At 47.9% G+C, this 25108-nt stretch overlaps 1 protein-coding gene and 1 pseudogene across 3 annotated transcripts; one reads left to right on the top strand and one right to left on the bottom strand.

Moving 5' to 3' along the window:
- The first annotated feature begins 399 nt into the window (after positions 1–399).
- Dhrs7b (dehydrogenase/reductase 7B) lies at positions 400–19753 on the top strand. 3 transcript variants are annotated; one of them, XM_075992306.1, is made up of 8 exons: positions 553–1276; positions 1667–1778; positions 10408–10586; positions 11031–11140; positions 13795–14011; positions 14408–14500; positions 16915–17067; positions 18783–19753. In XM_075992306.1, exons 3-8 carry the CDS (start codon positions 10415–10417, stop codon positions 18986–18988), a joined length of 951 nt encoding a protein of 316 aa, XP_075848421.1. In that variant the 5' UTR covers positions 553–1276; positions 1667–1778; positions 10408–10414; the 3' UTR covers positions 18989–19753. The 3 variants fall into 3 exon arrangements, with proteins under 3 accessions (XP_075848420.1, XP_075848422.1, XP_075848421.1); XM_075992305.1 differs by lacking the exons at positions 553–1276; positions 1667–1778 and adding an exon at positions 400–529; XM_075992307.1 differs by lacking the exon at positions 1667–1778 and having other exon boundaries at positions 521–1276.
- On the bottom strand, positions 627–1807 carry LOC142859575 (small ribosomal subunit protein uS3-like; annotated as a pseudogene).
- Positions 19754–25108: the final 5355 nt, after the last annotated feature.

The following is a 25108-nucleotide window of genomic DNA, read 5'->3' as shown; positions in this document are numbered from 1 at the left end:
TTCTCTGTAGCTTTGGAGCCTGTCCTGGAAGTACATTTTGCAGACCATGCTGGCCTCGAACTCACAGAGATCCGCCTGCCTCTGCCTCTCGAGTACTGGAATTATATCAACATCACATCGCTCTTTATGATACTCTTGACAGCTGCAGCATTTATTTTTGTTTTTCGAGAAAGTGTCAAGTAGGCTACTCGAAGGTGACCTTGAATTCCTGAGCTTCCTCCCTCCACCTCCCAAGTGCTGGGATAACAGGAATATGCCAGGACACCCAGCTTTGCCGCGTAAATTAAGTTCTTCTGAAAACCAATGGAACCCAAGTCACTACTCAGAATTTCCCTCCGGAAGACTTAAGGTAAAGGACTTAAGCAGGAAGATTTCACTCAGACCTCAAAGGTTAAATTACCCTACGCCGCGGCGAATCTCCAAAGCGCATGTGCTCCCCAAGCGTTGTGATTGGGCGGAGCCAGATGCATTACGTCAATTCCGAGGCGGGAGGATGAAGTTGATTAACCATGATCTCTCCGTTCACTAGGTAAAGGCTGGGGATGTAGGAGTTCCTTGGTGAGAATGAATGAGGGCAGTGTCTCGTCTATAGCTGAGGCGCGCGGTGCATCCGTTTCGAGTGACTCTTAGTCCGGGCGAGGTGGAGCAAGCTGCGGGAGGCCGTGGGCCCCGATGGCTTCCGGTTTCCCGCGGCGCCCCACTTTGAAGGAAGCTGGGTTCTGGCGCGAGGACTGGAATGCTGGCCCCGTGTGCTCATCCCGGAGGTCGCTGGGTCTGCATGTGTGCGTGTCGGGGTCAACGAAGGGCACCTGCGCCTGAAACGTGCCTAGGTCGCGTGCGCACAGCTACTGCGGCGTGTGTGGATGCGTGACCCCGGGCTGGAGCGCTCGAGCTCGTGGCTCCCCAGCCCAGGAAGGGTTAGCATTAGCGAAGAAGATCTGGGTTTTCGGAAGGACGGACAAGATACTGACCCTGGAACATCCACGGGAATGACTTTCTTAGATTCGACACTCTTTCAGCCTTAGGTCTGCCGTTTAGCGGGTGCAACTTTGGGCAGATGTCTTAAACATTCAGCTACCGTTTCTTCAGTTAAAACTTTAGGAATAGAAGTGTAAATGGGATTTCTCTTGCAAGGGCTTAGCTAGTCGCTGCGCGTAGTAGGTAGTCAACACATGGTACACATCCACTTCTCTTCAAATCATAAACCTTCAGTATAATGATTTGAAGTTGATACACATTCCTTTCCACACGAACACGACCTTGCACTATCTCTCAGGTGGGTATCTAATTTTGTTAGTTTTGTCTTTGTGCAATATTTTATTAAATGACTTTACAGGACGACTTCTAGCCTCTAGGTGCAGCTGCCAAGACCCTGTAGGCACTGGCTGGGACATGGCAGGTGGCTCTGGCTTCCCACTCTTTTGTTCTGAGATGGGGGTGGGGTGGGGTGTGCAGGATCTCATCTTTAGGTTCTAGGATGATCAGGCAGAGGCTTCTCTGGTTGATCTTACCTCTTGGGTCCCAGGGCAGCATTATCTTTTACTTCGATGTCCCGCACAACCTGTCTGAGCAACACTTGGCGCAGGCGGTATCAGTATAGTAGTTAATAGGGTGGATCTCCACTGTGGATCTCCACAAGCTTCATGGCCTTGGCCCTCTCCCTCAGAGCTTCCCAGACACTACACACAACCTGGAAGCCCTTGGCCCCACTCTCCGTAATGAAGCCTAGCCCACCATAGCAGCCCCTTGGATCAACCAGTCTTCCCAGAAGATTCCAGGTGGGTGTCTTTGTGCCCCAAATGTACATGTCCTTGCTACTTTTGATGGAAATGCCTATAAGGTCTTTTCTGTCTTTTAACTCTGGAGGGGTGGAGGAAAACTCTAGAGAAGTAGCAGATGGGAAGGGGATCCCTTAATGATACAGTTGGAGTTGGCCATCAAGGGGAGGGGACCCTACTGGAGTGTCCGACCCGTTCATCGTGGCGGCTGTTATAGATAGATGCCTATGGTCCTCATTGAAACAGTCAAGTCAGTGGTATTGCTTTGTTTCAGAAGACATAGAAGCTAAGCTGCAGCACGCTAGTGAGGGAGGCAGGCTCTTAGACACATGCCTCTAGGCGAAAGCTGTGCCCATTCAGGGAAGAAGATGGTCTTTGGGTTGGTGATTGTAAATGAGATTGAAAGATTGTTTTTTTTTTTTTTTTTTGGTTTTTTGAGACAGGGTTTCTCTGTGGTTTTGGAGCCTGTCCTGGAACTAGCTCTTGTAGACCAGGCTGGTCTCGAACTCACAGAGATCCGCCTGCCTCTGCCTCCCGAGTGCTGGGATTAAAGGTGTGCGCCACCACCGCCCAGCGAGATTGAAAGATTGTTACAAGTGTGTATCTCAGTGCTGTGCACTGACTTAATATGGAGGCCAGATTCCTCCTCATACCCAGTGCCAGGCACGTGGGGATGCCTGACATTCCAGTTCCTCCGAGGCAGGAGATCACAAGGCCAGGACTGGAGGCCAGACCCTGGTGGAGTTACTCTTTCTGGAGACACAAAATTGGCTCTTCCCCCCCCCCCCGAAAAAAAAATGGCTCTTCATTCCAGATAGAGAGCAATGACAGACTAAGAGAATGATCCCATCCACGTCAGGCCTGGGAAACCGGTGAGCCCATGAGGGTGACTTACAGGAGCCTGGGGACCAGGAACACAAACAGTTCAAAGGCAGCATCATTACTGAAATGCCCGTCCCAGAATGGCAGGTACATTTTTGGCTTCTGTTCAGCTCGCAGGCAGCTGCACCGCTGAGCAGTCTCCTCTTCTCCCAATTGTTTGCTCAGCGCTTTCAGGACAGGCGTTGCTGAGTCCTGAAAGTTTCATGAACATTCAGACTTAGAAGTTTTTGTTTCATGAGCTGGGCAGCCCCTCTTTGCTTGCTTAGTGTTTCCTTTCCAACATTTAGAGTGTTTGGGATCATTTATTTTTATTCTAGTACTTTGATTAGGATAGGTAGGAATTTCTTTTTATTAGAGAACAGGCTCTGGAAAACTACTCGCTATATTGGAAAGGCTCTTTACGCACATTTTTTTTCTGAGTTACAGGTTGACTGGGGATTTGGTAAGAGCAGAGAAACAAAAGTTCGTGTATGCTAATAATACATCCTCTGCTTATCTAAGAGGAAAACAGCTTAGTTCCTTTTTTCCCCTCATTTGACAGTCTCATTATGGAACAACCGGATTTCTGAGAAATCCCTCTCCCTTCCTCTTTCTCTGTTCTGCCCCAGGCTTTCTACCCTCTGTTGTCCGTAGTTGTGTAAATTCTCGATGAAGCTCTGGTTTCTCATCCTTGATTAACTGGAAGAAGGAAAGAAATATGAGGCGCCTCATGTTTTGAATGGACAGAATGTAACTGGGAAAAGTATGGATCCAATTTTTATCTTTCAGCTGTCAGTGCAGGAAACACAGTGGGAATAAGAGAGAGTTTATTCTGGAGCCAGATACGATCCAGCGTGGTAACAGTTGCATGGTTTTACAGTAACAACAAAGGAAACCATAATTCCAGTGGCTTTGCAAATCCATTGGTGGAAACATCTGGTAGTTGGGTTCTATAAACGTGGGGAAATCTCAGTTCCAAGCCACAGATGCTATCTGAAGCATTCTTAGCCTTGTAGTTGGTGGAAGCTAGGAGTTTGTACATTCCAAAGCATTTATCTCATGTTCACAAAGACGTTAGGTTCTATGCCGAGATGGGGAATAAATGATTACTATGACCCAAGATAATTTAGGCTCTGGACTTGGAACATTCCAACCTTTCCACATCATTGAAGTTCTCACAGTCGGTCAGCCTTTCCAGCCACAGCTTTGTTTCAGGGAGTCTGGACTTGTAGACACTTCCTTTAGGCTTTTCAGCAAATATCACTTCCTATTCCTCTGCTGGCTTTATATTTGCCCTTAGCTGCTCAGCGTGTTATATGTGTGAATGATACATTTTATTTATCTTTTCCATCTCTCCTACTGTTGTGACATTTCTATGAGGACAGTTTGTTTCGTTCTGACACCAGGCAGCACTCGGTAGTTCTTGATGAGTATTGAATGAAGGTCAACTCTAGCAGCCTTGTCTGGGACAGATGTCCAGCAGACATCTTAGAGTTGATTTGCTTTATTTATATCCATTTCTGAAACTGATGTCTGTGTGCAGTTCCTGTCTGGATGCCTGGCCTAATTCCTAATTAAAATGTCTGTCTGTCATATTGCTTTTTTGTTTGTTTGTTTTTGTTTTTTTGATTTTTGGAGGTAGAGTTTCTCTGTGTGACAGTCCTGGCTGTCCTGGAACTCACTCTGTAGAGCAGGCTGTCCTTGAACTCTCAGAGATCCTCCTGCCTTTGCCTTCCTGAGTGCTGGGATCAGGGTGTGCACCACTACTGCCTGGCTTGTGTCGTTCTTTTAAAAGTAACTAGCCTCCAGGGGTCACAAAGCCCGGTGGCTCTGGGTCAGGCGCGTTAGTCGTTGCGACTGAGCAGTTCTGGCAGTCTGCGTCTTTGTGAGCCCGCTCCCAGTGGTTTTACACGTGGCTTCTTTAGGCCCACCCTTCATGGGTGATGACTTCTGAAACTGCATCCGAGGAGGCTGCAGGCAGCTGGACACTCAGGACATCTTTCTTTTCACAGTTTGACTAGTCAGAGTCTCGACCACAGCAATTGTCTGTGTTGGTACTGCTTGGTAGGGAGTAGCCTTCGAGAGTCATCCAAGTTTCTGTACTCTTCCTAATGCTCCCGAGTCTCCCTTTCCTTTCTGGCGGAGGAGGGAATGTTTTATTTAAAGGGAGTGTGGTAATTTCTATGTGCCATATAACACATTGAGATATCAGCTTTCACCTATGTCGAAGTGTGTAGTAGGTATAGTTTGCCCTGGATTAAAGGTGACCGACTAGCTAAGAGTTTGGACTGTAATGAATGGTCAGACTCCACGTGGCGCTCGGCCACGATGTGGCGCTCTTTCTCCTTGTGCTCTGCCTTCGCGTGGCACTGCCTACTGATCGCTGCTTGATGGCGCCTCCCAGTGGCCACATTGCAGCGGCTGGCGCCGAACCCTCTTTGGACCCTGTTTGCGGGGTTGCTGAGGGTATGTGCTTCCTGGAGAGCAGAGATGCTCAGTGTACTTGCTTTCCAGGACTGGCAAAGTACCCTCTAGCCGTGCTTCTCATGTTTGCTGTTACTGATGCGGGTCTGCATTCCTCAGATGTGGGGCCATCAGGCTGACAGCCCTAAATACAATACACTGTAGTTTGTTCCAGCGAAGTCCTGCTGACCTGAAGGTGTTCCCTGCTCCCCGATCGTAAGCACTGGCACTGGCGTGAGGAGAAGAGATGTCTTGCTGGGTACTGCTTCTCAGACATGAGCTAGGAAAGAGTGGGTGCCTTTATTCCATTTAAAAAAAAAAAGATTATACTTTGGGGGGGTGGGCCAGAGAGAGGGCTCTTCTGAGTTCAGTTTTAGCACCTTCATTGGCAGCTCACAACTGCCTTAACTGTAGCTCTGGGGATCCAGTGTTTAGTTTTTAAGCTCTTTGTATATTCTAGGCACTAATCTTCTGTCAGATGGATAGATGGCAAAGATATTCTCCCATTCTGTAGGCTGCCTCTTCACACAGTGAACAATTTCCTTTGTAGAGCAGATTTTCCATTACGTCTCGCTTGCTGCTTGTTGGCCTATTGCCTGAGTGTCTAGAATCCAAATAAGAAAGTCCTGTGTGGGGCTGGAGAGATGGCTCAGTGGTTAAGAGCATTGTCTGCTCTTCCAAAGGTCCTGAGTTCAATTCCCAGCAACCACATGGTGGCTCATAATCATCTGTAATGAGGTCTGGTGCCGTCTTCTGACCTGCAGACATACACACAGAATATTGTATCCATAATGAATAAATAAATATTTAAAAAAAAAAGAAAGTCCTGTGTGTGCCTGCCTATATCTTTAAGTGTACACACAACTTTAAATTGAGGTCTTTGATCCATTTGGAATTGATTTTTGTGCAAGGTAAGAGGTGAAGATCAAGTTTCATTTGTCTAAATGTAAACATACAATTTTTCCAGCACCATTTGTTGAAAATGCTTTCTTTTTTGGGGGGGTGGGGTGGGATAGGGTTTGAGACATGTTTTCTCTGTATAGCCGTGTGTGTCCTGGAACTTGCTTTGTAGACCAGGCTGGCCTTGAACTCAGATCTGCCTGCCTTTGCCTCCTGAGTACTAGGATTAAAGGAATGCTCTGTCACCCAGTGATGTACAGTTTTTTTTAAAAAGTATTTTATGTGTATATGTGTTGAAGAATATTATTTTAAGGTGTGTTACTTTTGTTTATGCTGCATTTGATTAACTGTTAAGCTGTGATTCTTTGCCTGTCTAAAACACCTGATGGTCCTAATAAAGAGCTGAATGACCAATAGCGAGGCCTATGGGGGGACCACAGACAGCGTCACTCTTCTGGCTCCCTGTCTGCAACATACTCCTCTCTCTCGGGCTGGTTCCCTTTCTGCTTTAGTGGGGGTGTTGGCAGGGTTCAGGAAAGGCTATTGTAGAGGCTGAGGTGATGCAAGGCACCAGGCTCTCTCCCCAGTGGTGGTCCAGCAGTAACCCATCATGAAAGTGGAGTACCAGTTGTCTATGAAACAGTCGTTCTCTCCCTTAGCGTTCTCTTAAAGAGACACCAGCAGTGTAGTATGTTTGTTGTGGTGGTTATGAGTAGAGAAAAAGAAAATAGAAATCACAGTGAGATCAGTGATCAGTATCAGGTTGCCATGTAGAGGAGGGGGCATATTCACAGGAGGAATGGTAGATGAAAAGAAAAAAGATGGGGTGGAGATGCAGGAGTTTTGGTTAAAAGGAGACTAAGAAGAGAAGGTTAAAGAAGTGCATGAAAGCAACTGGGCAGCATTTTCTCTCTGGAGCTGGAGTCACAGAGACGCTAGGGCAGCCGGGATGCTAGGATATAGAAAGAAAAGAAAGAACACTAACGCCTTTAATTCTAGTACTGGGGAAGCAGAGATAAGCGGATCTCTGAGTTCGAGGCCAGCCTAGTCTACAAAGAGAGTTCCAGGACAGCCAGGGCTGTTACACAGAGAAACCCTGTCTCAGAAACAAAACAAAACAAAAGAATATTAAGAAAAGAGGAAGAAAACCAATATCGAGGGACTATGATGGCCTGCTATATTGGCTGGGTGTATTTTATAAACAAAAAAAGAGCTGTAGAAGGAAACAAGAGTTGGGAGGAGCCTGGGTGTGGGGCCAGATACTCTACTGACTCCCTGACCTAGTAGGAGACTTGGGGTTCGGGCCAAAGTCTCAGTGTGTTCAACGCCAAAGGTGCCTGGGAGCAGAGAGCAGGCGGGCTCGCTAGCTTCAGACGGTGATGCAGGACAGGTGGGCTCTCTAATTGCCAGCGGTTCACAGAGCTGGGGCTGAAGACTGGGCAGGCTGTCGTGGTGTCTCTCCCTCCCCACTCCTCTTCTCCGCCTCAAGTCCTGTCGGCTCTGCTCTGCTCTAAGCTGGTGGCTGATCCTCCTGCTTTTGCCGTGAGCGCAGGAACTACAAGTGTGCGCCATTAACCTGCCACGGTTCAGACTTTCGGAAAATAGGTAGGAAGTTTCAATTTCTTTAGATAAATTCTTGTCTTCCGTTTGGAGCCCTGTCTGCCCTTTGGCCCTGTTTGCTTGTGATGTGGCACAGTATTGCATGGTTCCCTTCTTACAGACCTGGACCGATTCCCTCCTAAGCTCTGGAGAGTTCGTAGGTCCTGTCTTGTTTTCAGACTTACGCATTTAATTTCTGTGCGTAGTTTCTGATACAGTTGCCCGTTTTGACTGATGATTTGATGAGAGAATAAAAGGAGTCTTCCGGACAGACTCTATCCCTGACATAAAATGGTGAACTTTGGCCCAAGTGATTGAAAGTAACAATATCATCACGGGTGACATGTTTTATATCTGAGTTGGTGTTCTAGAAGCCATTGCCAAAATACCTTTTGGCAGAAGAGAAAGAGAGCAGCTGACTGTGAGAGCTGGCCCGAGGAAGACCGTAAAAGGCACGCTTACCCAGGTCATCTTGTACAAGCAGGTGGCCTTAGCCTGTGAGCCCCTTGGCTCTGTCACTTCCTTGTGCCAGTGTATGTGGCTCCTTAGTGCCTCCTGGCGGGTCAGAGTGGCGGTGACTGGAGTGCGCTCTGCCTGGTGGCCTGCACATCCTTCGGGGTGGTCTGTGTGCGGTGCTTTCTGTGGAGGAAGCCTTCCTCTTCTGATGTCTCTCCCTCTCCCTGTTTCCTGCTATGGTCAAATAGTCCTGGGAAGACTTGATCCTTTTTTCTGCCAGTTTTTATCTGGAAAACTTCAACAAAGTTGTCCCCCACAGCCTTTTGGTTTGTTTTTCTTTCTTTTTTTTTAATTAATTAATTTATTTTACGTATATGAGTGCTCTGTCTGTACGCATACCAGCACACAGAAGAGGGCATCTGATGTCACTACAAATGGTTGTGAGCCACAATGTGGTTTGCTGGGAATTGAACTCAGGACCTCTGGAAGAGCAGCCAGTGCTCTTAACCTCTGAGCTATCTCTCTAGCCCTTGTTTTTCTTTTTGATTTTTTGAAACAGGGTTTCTTTGTGTAGCCCTGGCTGTCCTGGAGCTTACTCTGTAGACCAGGCTGGCCACAAACTCATAGAGCTCCACCTGCCCCTGCGTCCCAATTGCTAGGGTTAAGGTGTACACCACCCCTGCCTGGCAGGTTTTTGTTTTGTTTTTTTCTTTGAGCAGGGTTTCATAATGTAGACTAGACTGGCCTCAAACTCACTGCCTCTGCTTCCTACTGAGATCCCACTCCTTTTTTGTTTGTTTGTATTTTGTTTTGTTTTGTTTTTTGGTTTTTTGAGATAGGTCTTTCTGTGTAGCTTTGAAACCTGTCCTGGTACTTGCTCTGTAGGCCAGACTGACCTCAAACTCACAGCGACCTGCCTGCCTCTGCCTCCCAAATGCAGGAATTAAAGGTGTGCACCACCACCCACTTCTTTTTATACTGTCACCCTTGCCTTCCTGGTTCATGATTTGGCTACATCTTGAACTAGAAGCTAATAAGCATTTGGATGTAAAATGTTCATTTTATAAATGAACTACTCGTGAGCCACTTTGAAAGGAAACAGCCTTGGTTTTGACCTTGCATTATAGAGAAGATTTATTTCTTAATCTGGAAATATGACTGCCCAAGACAAAAATTCCCTTCTACTTTTTTCAGCGAGGTTTCCCATACTCTGGGCCATCTTCGTCTAGCTATTTCAGAAAGGCCAGGTAGGCCCAAGCAGCCTGGGGACTCATCGGTGTGGTTACGTGCACTGAAGTGTAGAATAGGCTGATGGCTACTTAAATATTTGAAAAATGATCGTGTCTTAGGGTTATCATCACTGTGATGAAACACCGTGACCAAAGCCAAGTTGGGGAGGAAAAGGGTTTATTTGGCTTACCCCTCTACATCATGAAGGAAGTCAGGATGCATGTGTTTAGATGTGGGATGCAAACTTTTTTGTGTATGTGACAGATTTTGTTCTCTTTGTTCATTTATGATTTATGCAGGCAAAAAAGTTAAACTTCATTGAACCCTATTTAGTGAGTTTCTTTGATTTGGAAAGAGCGAGCGTTTCCCAGGTCTCTTTGAGACTCTGCTGTGAAGCGACTTTCTGAGGTCTGAGATTGCTCTGCCTGAGGCTGCCACCTCTCCGGGCAGCTGCACCCCATGAACGTGCAGCGGCACCATGCATGCACAAAGGTAGTTCATCACACCCTCACCACACGCGTTAACAGACCCGAGCTACAGTGGGATTGTACCCGCCGGGCTAGGTGGAAGATGGGTCTTCAGGGCCCTGTGCTGCTGTGGCTGTACCACATTTAGTGTCTGTAAGTTGCTGGAGCCTCTAGGTAATTCTTGTTGCTTTGCCCTTGTGGCTTTTGGTGTAGCTGTGGTTCAGTCCATGTTGTGGGTCTGGAATGGGGCTGAAACTCTGCTGGTTGTGGGCGTGAGGGGCCCATGAGAGGGTGTGCAGCGTGGTCTGCAGCTAACAAGCCTAGCAAGGCTCTGGTCCTTGTCCCAGAGGCTCAGCTCTGCTCTTCTTCCCTGAGTAGGGGTTCCCACTCACCCATCTTCCTGCTATCTGGGTAGTGACCAGCTCCTGGGCCATTTTGGACCAGGCAGGGCCATTCTACACTTGCTTGGTACAAGGAGCTGAGATTGTAGTGAGAAAAAAATTTCTGCGAGTTCTCAACTCCGCTGGGTTGAGCCTCGGTCTCCTCCCACCCTCGTCTATTACATGGAAAGGCTGAAGTGGGGGCTGCATAGCTTTAACTAATCCCTGGTTCTCCTGTGTTGCCCCTGATTTGGTTTGGTTTGGTTCTTCCAGGAAGAGCATGCTGAAGGAGAGGGTCATGGACTTGGTCACCCAGACGGCCATCCTGCCTCTGCTGTTTGGCTGCCTGGGGATTTTCAGCCTCTTCCGGGTGCTACAGCGGATCCGCTCAAGGGCTCACCTGAGGGATGCTGTGGTGGTGGTTACAGGTGCCACGTCAGGGCTCGGCAGAGGTAAGCCATGGACCTGTGATGCCAGGAGTGGGATCGGCAGGCTTCCTGGGCATCACAGGACGTGCGGAAGGGATCCCCCCTCTGTGGTTCAATTGGAAAAGAAGGGCAGTGGTGGTGGCGCACGCCTTTAATCCCAGCATTCTGGAGGCAGAGACAGGCGGATCTCTGTGAGTTTGAGGCCAGCCTGGTCTTCAGAGCAAGTTCCACGACAGCTAGGCCTGTTACACAGAGAAACCTTGTCTCGAAAAACAAAAAACAAAACAAAACAAAAAATTATGTCACGCCTCTGGCTGGAAGCCTCCACTGGGCCTTACCTCCAAGCTCCACACTGGTCGGCACGTACGTGTCAGTGTGTGAGAAGCAGTCCTTGTGCAGCGCTGGGTGACTGAGCTGCCTGGAGGGAAATGACACTAGATAATTTCAGCTGTCTTTCTTTTCCCTTAGAATGTGCCAGAGTCTTCCATGCTGCGGGGGCAAAGCTGGTGCTCTGTGGTCGAAACGTGGAAGCCCTTGAAGCCCTCACCAGTGAACTTGCTGGTTCTCGTACCTCCCAGGTGAGCCTATAGCAAGGGTTCTGTGGGGAAGGAAGTTTGAGACCCAACCACATTTTACACCCGACATCGCCATCCATGCCAGCCACCACTGCCTAGTCCCCTGCATACTCATCTAGTAGGGTGTTGACTAGAGAGGTGATAATTTTTTTTTCTTTTAATTATCTATGTGTTGGAGAGATGGATCAGAGGTTTAAGAGCACTGGCTGCTCTTCCAGAGGTCCCGAGTTCAATTCCTAGCAACCACATGTTAACCAAGCTGGCATCAAACTCACAAATACCTGTATGTCTCTGTCTTCCAAGTGCTGGGTTTGGAGGCCATGTGCCGCCACCACTCAGCAGTGCTGATCATTTTTAACATAATGGGTTTTATTCTTCGAGAAATTCACACATGCATACAATGTATTTCAGTCTTATTTGCCACCTACTCTCTTCCAGCTCCTCCCAAATGCCCCTACTCCATCCCTCTCCTTTTAAAAATAACCCACCAAGACGGGCGGTGGTGGCGCACGCCTTTAATACCCAGCACTCAGGAGGCAGAGTCAGGCAGATCTCAGTGAGTTCGAGGCCAGCCTGGTCTACAGAGTGATTTCCAGGACAGCCAGGACTGTTACACAGAAAAACCCTGTCTCACAAAAAAACAAATAAATAAATAAACAAATAAAACAATAACCCACCAAGTCCATTTTATGCTTCTCTTTCCTATCAACTGCATGAAGACCCCTTAGGGCTGTCCCCTGTATTCCTTGCAGGGCAAGGCTCATGGACCTGAGAATGCCTTCATCCCCCTTTCACTTTTGAAGAGCTGTTATGCTATATGCTGACTTAGTGTTTTGTTATAATTTAGATCTAGCAGCCTGCTTTCGTTAGCCTTCAGGGTTTTTGGTGAACATGGGCCGTGCTCTGTGAAAGACTTTCATGTGAGGAGTAGCTTCTGTTATTCTCAAGACTCCCTCTTGACATTTAATGACCTTTGTCCCATTGTGGATCACTGGTTCATCTGGTTGGTGGGGAACATCTTAGGTGGCGTTGAGTCATGTCTTTGGTGGGCCATTTCGTGTTTAAATACTTCTCAGAGCGCCACATTTCCTACGTTGGCTTGCTTGATAGAATACTATAGATTTCTTAGGCTCTATCTCGCTTTTTTTTTTGTTTAGATTTATTAATTTAAATGGTAATGTTTTGAGTTCATATATTTCTTCTTTGCTCGCCCGCTTTTAGATGCTAGTGTATTCACCTCTTCACTTATTGTACTTAAGCTCTAGATTTTTTTTTAATTTTTTTATTTTATTTATTTATTTTTTAATTGCTCAATGTTTTATTTGAAGTTCTACTTCAAAACCAAGAATTTTTAGATGTTTCCAAACTTGGGACTTGGTGCTAAAGCATTTTTCTGTTCCAAATTAAACACACACACACACACACGACATGGTTTCTCTCTGTAGTCCTGGCCATCCTCAAACTCACTCTGTAGACCAGGTTGTCCTCAAACTTAGAGATCTGCCTGCCTCTGCCTCCTCAGTGCTGGGATTAAAGGTGTGCACCACCACTGTGTGACTAGAATTTCTTTTTGTAATTTCCCCTTTATTGAAATATTTTTTTATTCATCTATATCCTGCTGCTGCCAGTGTCTTCCTTCATTCTTCCAGCATTGCAGAGATAGTTGTTTTAATGCCTTTGTTATTAAATCTAGCATCTCAGCCTCCCAGGGATTCTTTTTTGGAGATTTATTTATAATTTTGATGTTCCAAAGCAGTCTGCTAGCAGCTGTTTTCAGTGGTGGCTGTTGAAACAGAGCCCTCTGCACCTCAGGCACGAGCAGTAGGTCAGCTGTGAGTGGAGGCTAAGTTCCTTCTTGCCCACTCTGGGTGCCCCAAGCTGCACCAGAAATACAGTCTGCCACAGTCTCCTGCCAGGTTTTGGTGGCAAGAGCTACCTGGTGATTGCAATCTGCCCCTGGTAGCTGTGACTTGCCAGCCAGCATTCCCTTGGTAGTTACATCCAGGTAACCTGGAGCTTCAGGTCACTTCACAGGGTTTCCGCTAGGACAGCTGTCCAGAGGCAATGGGTTCCCCGAGCTTTCGCTCTTGCTGAGCTGTGCAAAACCGTGCTGAGCCCGATCCTCTAGCACCTGGGACTTACTTTGCAGCAGTTTTGTGACTGTAGAGGTGAACTGCCCTCCCCTTCAAACTGGGTCAGCAGCCATGTCTGGCCCTCTTTCTGTGTCCCAGGGCCTTCCAGGAACACATGGATAACATGTCATAAACAGATGAGTAGATATGACAGCCAGGGATGGACGGCACCTGTGACTGTTGAGTGTCATAATGTACAGTGTGGAGCAGCAGAGGCAGTTCCTGTTAATAACCCATGCGGTAACATACACACCATACATGATCCTTACCTGTGGCTCTCAGTTTGGCTGATGAAGGTAAGAGGGGCCCTTGGTCACATCTTGTAGAGCATAGCAGTCAGCTTCAATCTAGGAGAAATTTGCCTAGACAGACGTGAACACCCCAGGCTGGAACTGCATAGGCCACGTCTTTGGAAGAGGGTTGCCACAACTTTATAGCATTGTTCCAACTGGACCAGTCCCAAAACTGAAAAGCAGGAACATGGCTGCCACTCATAAAGTACATTTTGTGTTTTTTATTTGGCAGGGACAGATGTACAAACCTTACATAGTGACGTTCGACCTCGCAGATCCTGGGGCTATTGCTGCAGCAGCAACTAAGATCCTCCAGTGCTTTGGCTATGTGGACATCCTCATCAACAATGCTGGGATCAGCTACCGCGGTGCCATCAGTGACACCATAGTGGACGTGGACAGGAAGGTGATGGAGATAAACTACTTTGGCCCTGTTGCACTAACAAAAGGTAGGGGCATCTTGGGGTAGGATGTGTGAGCACCAAGTCATTAGAATGCCTGTTAATCTTGCTTGGTTTCTTTTTAACGAGACACTGTCCCTGTCCATTCTGCCCCTTGCAGTGGGTGTGGTCATTAGAGTCTGGGTTTCTATTTGCGTTGTGTTTGTTTCGCGCCCTCATGTAAGTGTTGGTCTCATTGATGCTGCTTTGCATTTCTGCTCCACGGTCCCTGCAAACCACAATGTTTTGATGTACAGATACAGACTTCAGGTCAGAGGTTAAGCTCCCAGTAGGACAGGGAACTGTGATGTTTGTATGGTTCTCTGAGAACTCTAGCGTCTCCTCCAGCAGCACCAGGCACAGTGATTAGGAGACACTGTTGAACTTTCCACCCTGTCCCCGCAGCACTCCTGCCTTCCATGGTCAAGAGGAAGCAAGGCCACATCGTCGCCATCAGCAGCGTCCAGGGCAAGATCAGCATTCCTTTTCGATCAGCGTGTAAGTGCTTTGGCCTTCCTTTCCCAGAGCATTTTATTTTAGTTTTTTCTGATTATAAAAATGATGTGTTCATTAGCTAGGCTCATACACTGTAGAAATACCCTACAACATGAGTAACTTCATCAGAATATTCTTTCTGGGTTTTTGTTTTGTTTTGGGACACAGTTTTTCTACTTAGCCTGGGCTGCCTGGTCAGGCTGTCCTTGAACTCAGAAATTTGCCTGCCTCAGCCTCCAGGGCAGTAGGACCAAAGGTATGCGCTACCACACCCACCAATGACCAGAATGTTTCAGCAGTCCAGCGAGCCAGTCTAAGTCAAAGCCTATTCCTTATCCTTTAGGTGACCTTGGGCAGGTGTCCCTCCCTAAGCTCACCCTTACTCACAGTTGGAGACAGTTCTGCCAGAAGGCTGTTAAGACCTGTAGTGGCCCTGGACTGAAACCCTCCCAGTAATTTGGGGCATATGGCTCCAATTTTTTTTCTACTTAAACTGAAACATCCAAAATGGGATCACGTTTTATATAGTATTTCTGATTTGTTCAGTCCACTAGATAAGCATATAGGTTCTTTTAAGTAGATATAATTCAGTAATGGCTATGACATTAATTAATTTAGCCATTTTTATAGACACTGGGGAATCCCCCATCCCCACCTCAGACTTTGGCCCTTAGTAGTGATTTATGACAGAATATTCTTGACTATTAATATCTCTAGTAGCTCACAGAGAGATTAAGCCCTAAGAAGTAGAAACATCAGGTAACATCCCAGCATTCAAAGCACCCAGATGGCTTAGTTCACCAGCTGACTTCTTCCTTCGAGAGTGACGTGCTCCAGTCTCGGGCATTGTTTCATTTGTCTGTCCTCTGTCACACATGCAGACAGACACACAGAATGTAGTTTCTAGTTTGGGCGGGGACGGGCTGCTTAAAAGATTTGAAAGGTAATCTCACAAACTCTGTAGTTATCTTTTCCCATGTGGCACCAACACTGACTTGGTGCCAGCCTTTGTCCGTCCACCTCCAAGGACCGGTACGATCTGGCTAGCCTGGCGAAGAAGGGGCTGGGCTGTCTCAGCACTTGGAAAGGGCGGTGACAATACTAAGTTCAATAGAGGGTAGCTGACCATGAAAAGCATTTTCTTCCTCCCAGGTCCTGGACCTCAGTTCTGCCTTTTGGCTCTCCATGTGTGTCCTCGGACCTTCACTAACTTCCGACCCTAAGCTTCCTACGCCACTCACGGTTGTCCTCGCATACACACCTCCCAGGCTGGCTCAGGGATACAGTGAGATGTGCTCTGTAATTGAAGACTGTGCAGCCGTATGTTTCTATGAGGATTTCTCTGTTGTCTCGTCTTTGTTTTAATCCTGACAGCATTGGACAGTTACCTAAGGCTGCTCAGATGACTCTGCAGAAAGCCAAAACCAAAACGCCATAATCAGGAATGACTAAGCAACTAAGGCCCAGTGTTACAATGGGTAAATTGGAGTAGCGGTTTAGAGAGTATGTAATGAGTTGTTATACTCCACGTTTTACTTTGACTTATTTCCACTAGCTTTCTCTGTTTGCCCACTGACTGCAGCAGGTATACACAGAGGTCTGGATACTATATAGTTAACCAGATTGGGTCTGGCCAGCTTCCTAGGCAAGTAGGGTTAACCCAGTGATGAATAGCCTTTTAGCAGTGGAGTGGGAGAAATGGCCTTATCCCCTTCTGCTGTTAGACTTCTGGGAAGTTCACAGCAGAGTACATACACTGGGGAGTGGCACTTTGTGTGCCACAGGAGGGGCCAGCTTGAACTGGCAGTATTGTGGGCTTGGTGTGCAGAGCATAGCTGAAAGCCCATGGCCTGGGGGCTCTGGAGTGACCCCAGCTGTCAATATGGGCCTCTGCTCAGAGTCCCTGAGCACCTGACCCTGGACTGGGGAGCAGAGGGGCGTGTCTCCTAGGCAGAACAGGATTAGTTCTTCTATTTGGAAGCAGCCTTGAGTCTGCTCAGCCCTCCACGTGGGAGGCTCCCTGGGGCCATCCTCAGCAGTGACAAAGACTGGAAACAGCTTGGAAAGGCTCCTGTGGGGTCCGGTCTGTCACTGGGGGATCCCCTCCCCACACAGGACTAGATAGACCCACTTGGCAGAGCTGAATGTGTGTGTACACAGAATAAAAAGTATATATATACACACACATACACACGCATATGGTGTGCGTATACACACATGCCTATACATACACCATATATATATATATATATATACATATACATATACATACATAATTTTTTATGAGCCATTTGAGGACGCTGAAGGGATGGTAGCACTTTATTCCAGGACAAAGTGGACTTGTCAGAATCAGGACATGAACATGGCTGTAGTGTTGTAATCACCAGCACCCTTTCTGCCTCTGTCCACACCTACAGATGCAGCCTCCAAGCATGCCACCCAGGCATTCTTTGACTGTCTGCGTGCTGAGATGGAGCAGGATGGTATCAAGGTGACTGTGATAAGCCCTGGCTACATCTATACCAATCTCTCTGTAAATGCTGTCACTGCCGATGGCTCCAGATACGGAGGTAGGTCTGTAACACTGCGCTCTGCTGGCCTGAGTGTTGGCTGCAGATGTGGACTGCTGTGGACCTGGCATCTCCCCACCCAGACCCCCTTGGCCTTATCTCAAATTCAGCTTTTAGAACAAGATCCCCCATAGGTAGAGAACTGGGACATAAAATCCCTCACCAAATTTCCACTAACTCATCTGCAGATCCCAAGGCCTAAGGAATATTGTAATTAAGACTAAGTAAATTGAACTCAGCTAGAAGGGGAGGGGGGAGGGTCAGAGGAAGAAAGGGGCACTTGGCATGATCAGCTCCTGCCCGGGGTGTTGGAGAAATGGCTAGGGAGAGTGTTCAGGTGAGGCTGGATGAGGTGGGGCAGTATCAGTCTCTAACCTACCCAGCCAGAAGCTGTGCTGAGCTGACCTCAGGTGCTGCCCATGGGTTGAACAGCCTGACCCCTGCTTATACATACAGGAGCAGACAAAGAACAGTTGCCTTCCATCTTGGGTCAACTATTAGAGCCAGCCTTACCTTCCCGAGCTTGGAGCAGGCCTGTTATCTGTCTGTCTAGCAGACTAACACTAAACCCTGCCACTAGGCTGTGGTCTGTGTTCTGTGGTCTACACTGCTGTTGTCCAGGGCCTGAGGGTCTCGCACCCATCTGAGCAGGCCTGAATCAAGACCACCCCAATCCGGTTGGCTACTTTGCCACACACAGCAGTCTCCTCATAGAAAGCCACAGTGGTAGGAGCCAGACAGCTGCAAACCTGTTCTCAATTTCCCATTCTCCTGTGGTGAGCACACAGGAGGACAGATCCCCGTGGGAGCTCGGGTTCTGGGTGGCGTGTGCTAATGGCCTCTTCTGTGTCTGTCAACGGTTCTGCTCTGCTAGTAAGATGGATGAGTCACCAGCAAAGAAGGAACATTAGATGCTGTTACCCTACACCCGCCTAACTGTCCCAGCTGTTCCTCCTCCAGCCCTTGCATGCCACTGGGAACTGGGACAGCTGTTTATTCCCGTCTCAGTGCACAGGGGTGCACATGGGGTCAGATGGGCTCTACCATCTATCTCCTCTCCTGCTGACAGCCTTGTGCACCAGCCACAGCAGAGCAGATAATATACCGTCCCCTAGTCACTGCTTTTGCCCAAATGCAGAATATCCAAGGTCAAGAAAGCTCTCAGGCCATTAAATGGCTCATGGGTAACACTGCCACCAAGCCTGATCTCTCTCTCTCTCTCTCTCTCTCTCCCTCTCTCCCTCTCTCCCTCTCTCCCTCTCTCTCTGTTTTTGTATTTATATGTATACGAATGCTCTGTCTTCATGCAGGCCAGGAATCAGATCCTGTTATAGATGTTGTGAGCCACTATGTGGTTGCTGGGAATTGAACTCAGGACCTCTGGAAGAGCAACCAGTGCTCTTAGTTGCCGAGCCATCTTTTCAGTCCTGGCTATCTTGAGATGTGGGGTGGGGTCCACTCTGAGTCCTATCTATGCTGGCTTTTGGCATCTGTCACAGACCACCAAGCAAGCACACTCTCTAGTTAGTCGGTACCACACACTAACTGGTATACCATCTGCCATCCTGTCTGTATCTCTGCAGCCCCCATTTACCTGCTTTGAACCATAAACAGTTCATTTTCTCAGTGTAATCGTCTACTTCCAGGAGGGGCTCTGGGAAGCTGGCCTCATGACTCTTACTTATCCTCATGTTCTTTCCTTCTGTTTGCTGCAGCTCTAGACAAGAACACAGCCCAGGGCAGAAGCCCTGTAGAGGTGGCCCAGGATGTCCTTGCTGCCGTGGGGAAGAAGAAAAAGGATGTGATCTTGACTGACTTACTGCCATTCTTGGCCGTCTATCTGAGAACTCTGGCTCCTGGGATTTTCTTCAGAATCATGGCCTCTAGGGCCAGAAAAGAGCGGAAATCCAAGAACTCGTGATGTTGGTCAGAGCTGCTAGCCTGGATCAGCCTGAGTACCACCCCTTCCTGGGCTGGGATTGTTCTGCAAGGGATTCATGGCTGAGACCTGAGGGGCTGTCTTGCACTCTAAGATGGACAGAAGCACTTCTGTTCTCTCTGGGGGTGGGTTAGCCTGTTAGAACTAAAATGTGGAGTTGGGCTGGGACCCTACAGATGTAAAATAAATGAACAGTAGGTCAGAGTTCTCAGTAGAAGAGCCGCATGACCTCTGAGGCCCGAACCTGCCAGATTCCAGAAGTTCTTGTGGAGGTTTGGGAACTAGGTCTCCTCACTGCACCAACTCCATATCTGTTTTTTTGGTTTGTTGTTGTTTTCTGAGACAGGATTTCTCTTGTGTAGCCCTGGCTGTCCTGGAACTCCCTCTGTAGGCAAGGCTGGCCTCAAACTCGGAGAACAGCCTGCTTCTGCCTCCAAAGTGCTGGGATTAAAGGCGTGTGCCATCACCGTCCAGCCACCTCTGACTTACTGAAAATGGATTCACTGAGCAGGTCAACTTCATTTCCAAGTTTAGAAAGAGATTTTTTCCTGTTACAGAAACTGACAGCTGAAATCATAGGAAGTCCATTGGCCATTTCCCCAAATCAAAGTAAATCTCCCACATAAAGCTGTCGTCTTCACTCAGCTCTGGGCCTGCCAAACTGCCTTTTAAGATCACTTAATAGATACAGGTCTGCCCTTAGCTCACTCCCGCTCTTACCCGCCAGCCACCTTAGGCCCCCATCCCTTTCACTTCTATTTTAATGCATATCATTTTAAGTGGCCGTATGAAATTTAGGAACCACAAACTAGGAAACATGCGATACTTATTTTCTGAGACTGGTTAATTCATGATATTGGGTCAGTTTTCCACAAATGTACAAGACTTCATTCTTTATGGCTGAAGAAAGCCTTATCTGTTTCGTGTCTGATGCTGGAGACCTAGGCTGGTGGTATAGCTTAGCTGTTGTGAACAGTGCTTCAGTGCACACTGCTGACGGGTGTCACAGTCTGACTACGTCCTTGAGGTGAACATCAAGGGGTGGTATAGTATAACAGATCTAGAGTGAGACCAGGTTTCTCTGTAGCTTTGGAGCCTATCCTGGAACTAGCTCTTCCATGCTGGCCCCAAACTCACAGAGATCCACCTGCCTCCACCTGTGCTGGAACTAAAGGCATGCACCACCACTACCTGGCCAGATCTATGTATGGTGTTATGAGAAACTTCCATACTGGTTTCTGTGAGGTCACAGTAGTTTAGATTCTATTCAGCAGTGCATGAGGGTTCCCTTTTATCTACATCCAAGTCAGCATTTGCTGGTTTTTTTCCTGGCCTTTTGAGACGGGGTCTCTATATAGCCCCTGGCTGTTCTGGAACTCCCTCTATAGACCAAGTTGGCCTTGAACCCAGAGATCCACCTGCCTCTGCCTCCTGAGTGCTGGGATTAAAGGTGTGTGCCACCACTGCCCAGTGCATTTGCTGTTCTGTCCCCCCCTCCCCTTTTCTTAACAGTTTGAGTTTCGCATCTTACATGGAAGTATCTCATTTGGAATTGACTTGTGCAGGGTGAGATGAAAATCTAGTTTCATTCTTGATCATGTGGATGCTCAGGCCTCAAAGCACCATTTTTGACTTCTTCGTAAAAAATGGTTTTTAATCTGTCTTTTATTTTGTTCCATTAATCTGTGTCTGTGTTCAATACCAATACTGTGCCATTTTTGTTACTATGACTCTAGTATAACTTGAAGTTGGGGGCCGGAGAGATGGCTCAGAGGTTAAGAGCACTGGCTGTTCTTCCAGAGGTCTTGAGTTCAATTTTCAGCAACCACATGGTGGCTCACAACCATCTGTAATGAGATCTGGCGCCCTCTTCTAGCGTGCAGGTAGAACACTATACTGAAGTCATTTATGGTGTTAACTGCCCACATTTACTTTTTTTAAAATAATTTTTAAACTTCATTTTATGTACATTGGTGTGAAGGTGTCAGATCTTGTGGAACTGAATTTTCCACAAGTTCCACTGGAAGAGCAGTCAGTGCTCTTAACTGCTGAGCCATCTCTCCAGCCCCCCACATTTACTTTTTTAAAGATTACGTTGGCTATCTGGGTTCTCTCTCTCTCTCTGTGCTTCCAAGGTTAGTTTTTCTAGTTTTTATTTTAGTGCAGTTGCATTGACTCTGTAGCTATCGTTTGATATGGTGGCCAGTTTTCTTCCTTCCCTCCCAGACTGTATCTCAGTCTGGCCTCAAACTCACTGTCTCACTGTGGTAAGGATGGCTTTTAACTCCCCCCTTTTCAGGACAAGGTTTCTCTGTAGTCTTAGACCCTGTCCTGAAACTAGCTGTTGTAGACCAGGCTGGCCTTGAACTCACAGAGATCCGCCTGCCTCTGCCTCCCAAGTGCTGGGATTAAAGGCTCACCACTGCCTGGTGGCTTTTAACTCCCAATCCTCCCACCCTTCCTTCTCTAGTTTCTATGCATGTGTCACTATGCCAATTTGGGAATGGTTAAGATCAGACCTAGGGCCTCATGCATGCTAGGCAGTCACTTACAAACTGAATTACATCCATAACCCCAAACAGTCTTTTTTTTTGTTTTGTTTTGTTTTTCGAGTCAGGGTTTCTCTGTGGTTTTGGAGCCTGTCCTGGAACTAGCTCTTGTAGTCCAGGCTGGTCTCGAACTCACAGAGATCCGCCTGCCTCTGCCTCCCGAGTGCTGGGATTAAAGGCGTGTGCCACCACCGCCCGGCCCAAACAGTCATTTTTACAACATTAATTCTCCCAGCCCATTAAGAATGGAGATCCTAGCTGGGCGGTGGTGGTGCGCACCTTTAATCCCAGCACCTGGGAGGCAGAGGCAGGCCTCGATCTCTGTGAGTTCGAGGCCAGCCTGGACTACAAGAGCTAGTGCCAGGACAGGCACCAAAACTAGAGAAACCTTGTCTTGAAAAAACAAAAACAAAAAATAAATAAAAATGGACGTCCTTTCCTCGTTTACTGTCTTCACTTTTTTTTTCAAGACAGACTGTGGGAACAGTCGATTTGTAGATCAGGTGGCCTTGGACTCTCAAAGATCCACTTGCCTCTACCTCTTTAGTGCTAGGATTAAAGGTGTTCACCACCACCCCAGTCAGTTTCTTTCTCGAATATTTTAATGTTCTTTGTAGAGGTTTTTAACCTCTCATACCGAGGATGCTTTTCAGTTACTTTTCTGGTGGTGTCTTTAGAGTCACATAGAAGCCGAATTTACAAACAAGGATACTTTCCTCCTTTCCTGTTTAATTTGCCTCTTATTGTTGAGCTGTATGGGTGTTTTGTCTGCATGTATATCTATGTACCATGTGCAATGCCTGCTGCCTGTGGCAGCCAGAGATGGTACATCAGATTTTCTGGGACTGGAGTTACTGCCGGGTTTTAAGCTGCCATGTGGTGCTAGGAATGGAATGGCTCCTCTGGAAGAACAGCCCGTACCCTTAGCTTCTCAGCCGTCTCCAGTGCCTCGTGCTGCTCTCTCACCCTGACAGGTGATTAAAGCGGCTGCAGATGGCTAGGGTCAGTGTTGGAGGCTTTCAAATTCCCCGGGAGGAGGAAGTTGAGTGGGTGATTAGATCTGTGGCTTATTTACCCTGGCTCACACATTGTCCTGAATGGCCCAAGAACTATGGGTGAAACATGGATACAGATCATAGGTGGCCTCCTATCTTCCACAGGTGCCATCCACCCTCCTGCCAGGGAGGATGCCAGCAGCCAGCTGTACCAGGGCTGCAGCCTAGTGGTTCTCTTGCCCTCAGGCCCAGGGCTTAGATCATCATCTTGCATGAGAAACAAAGGACATGGCTATTGTCCATGAATGTGCAGGTTACTCGGATCCTTGTGCCCTCACTTGTGAGGTAGCATGAAGCTACAAAGCACCCTGCATATTCCTAGTCAACTGCAGCAAGGACACGCCCCGGCATAGAAATAACACTTTCTCTGACACTTGTTGGCTGGCACTTTGAGAAGGGTCACGTCCAGCTACCATTCTTTCCATTAAATAAAGTGGTAAGCCATAGCAACAGCACACTCGGTCATCAGAGGATGGAACATCAACCTGGTTGAGGGAGGTCAGTTTAGGAGACACTGGTAGGCAGCTTAAAACCACTGAGTCCTCACAAGTGAGGGCACAAGGATCCGAGTAACCTGCACATTCATGGACAATAGTCATGTCCTTTGTTTCTCATGCAAGATGATGATCTAAGCCCTGGGCCTGAGCGCAAGAGAACCACCAGCAGCAAGGTTATGTAATACATGACTATTTCCGCCAAGCTGAGTCCCCTCTTCCTACTTGCTGTCACCCAGGAAACTGGACACTCAGAAGCCATAGCCCACCTTCAACTCGTGCTCTCTTGGACGAACTTTATTCCTGACATTCCCGCCCAGTAGCTTAATGTGAGAGCAGCTGCCACCCACGGTTGCAATGCTGCAGCTGTCCTGACTTCCTGTGCTCTGGAAAAGTGTCCCCTATCCTGAAATTCCTTAAGGTATCCTGGTAGTCAAGGTTCAGCCTTGCTCTTTAAAACTTGTGGTGTCCGGTCACTGGTGCTTCTCGACCCAGCTGCTGACCACCCTACAGGGTAAGCAACAGGGTAAGCTCATGCCTCATAGGCTCAAGGGCAGTCACTGAACCAGAGGTGTAACCAGGGTGAGATCCAGTGGAAGGAGCGCCCCACGATCTGCCGCTCCATGTTTCCTGTTAACTGCTCCTTTACAGAGCTTTTTGCTCCTGAAAGTGGATTAAGTGGGTAGACAGTTAAGACCAGACTGGTTTGTTAGATTCATTCCATGACCCATGCCTTAAAAGGGCCACACAGAACTGCACCTGGTGGGTTTCCAACAGGGTCTAAGTTGTGCAGTTTTTCTTTCTTCTCAACAGAGAAAGCTACTGCGAAAACATTGTGGCTATCACCAGAAATGAGGTTCACAGGCTGCCTCTCTCAGAGCCCAGCCCAGGCACACCCAACCCTACCCTGCTAGCTAGGGGCCAAACCAAGATGGCATTTCAGAATCTGGGTTAGTCCACTCAACAAGAGTCACTTTGTTCAGTGTAGCTTGGGAAATAGGAAGGAGCTGTTTGTACCTGGTTTCTATTTTGGGCAAGGGCATCTGCTCAGCTGAAATGAGGTCCCCAGCCCACAATCACCCCCCCACACCCCATGCAATCTGATGTGCAGAAAGAACACAGCCAGACAGGTGATGCTTGTTACAAAAAACCCCTCCCAGGCTGTGCTTGCCCAGCAGGCTCAGAGCCACCCTTCAGGCACTCGGGGCTCTCAGAGGCCCCAGAAACAGCTGGGATTGCTTGTGGCTAAGGCAGCAGCTCCCTCTTCATCCTGATCCACCACACTGCCACACAACAATACTCTGTGTAGATAACATCATCTCATCACTGAGTACTCACTGAGCCAGCAGTATTTCTACAGTACTTGGAATGAAGTCAAAGTTTTTTGTACTTCTGTGGGCTTTGGAAAATAATGCCCAAACTCTGGATCTCTTCTATCACAAATGTCCCAATCGCCCCTGGAAGTTCTCTAAAACCTCGTTTCCCTTACCTCCAGGTTAGGACCCCTTCCTGATGCTGGCTGTCAGAACTTCCTGTGGAGAAGCTAGCTTGGCTGTTTACTAAAGACCACAGAAGCGCTATGCCTCAGCCTTTGTGCGGGGTGTGTGTGTGTGTGGGGGGGGGTGTGGAATCATTTTCCACTTACTGAAAGCCTTAGGAAAAAGACACAAAGCTGGGCGTGGTGGCACATGCTTTAATTCCAGCACCCAGGAGGCAGACAAAAGATCTGAGTTCCAGGCCCAGCTGGTCTACACAGCAAGAAAGACTGCCTCAGAAAAACCAAAACCAACTAACCAAACACTGTAAGACTCACTGCTCTCAACAGAGGCATCTCCCACAGCCTGGGGCACTGGGGTGAACTCAGGAACAGCAGAGGTTTGTGCTTTCTGTGTTTTCCTAAGTCAGTCTTTGGAGAAGGGCTTTTGGGCTTGGCATCCCCAGGTGAACCAAAGGAAGACCAAGGCCATCTTATCCTACTATGTCTGACAAACAGCCAACTGAGGC

This window comes from Microtus pennsylvanicus, chromosome 11 (genome assembly GCF_037038515.1).
Source record: "Microtus pennsylvanicus isolate mMicPen1 chromosome 11, mMicPen1.hap1, whole genome shotgun sequence".
Taxonomy (NCBI): Eukaryota; Metazoa; Chordata; class Mammalia; order Rodentia; family Cricetidae; genus Microtus; species Microtus pennsylvanicus.
The sequence above is the reverse complement of the archived record's forward strand: the minus strand, read 5'-3'. Positions and strand labels throughout refer to the sequence as shown.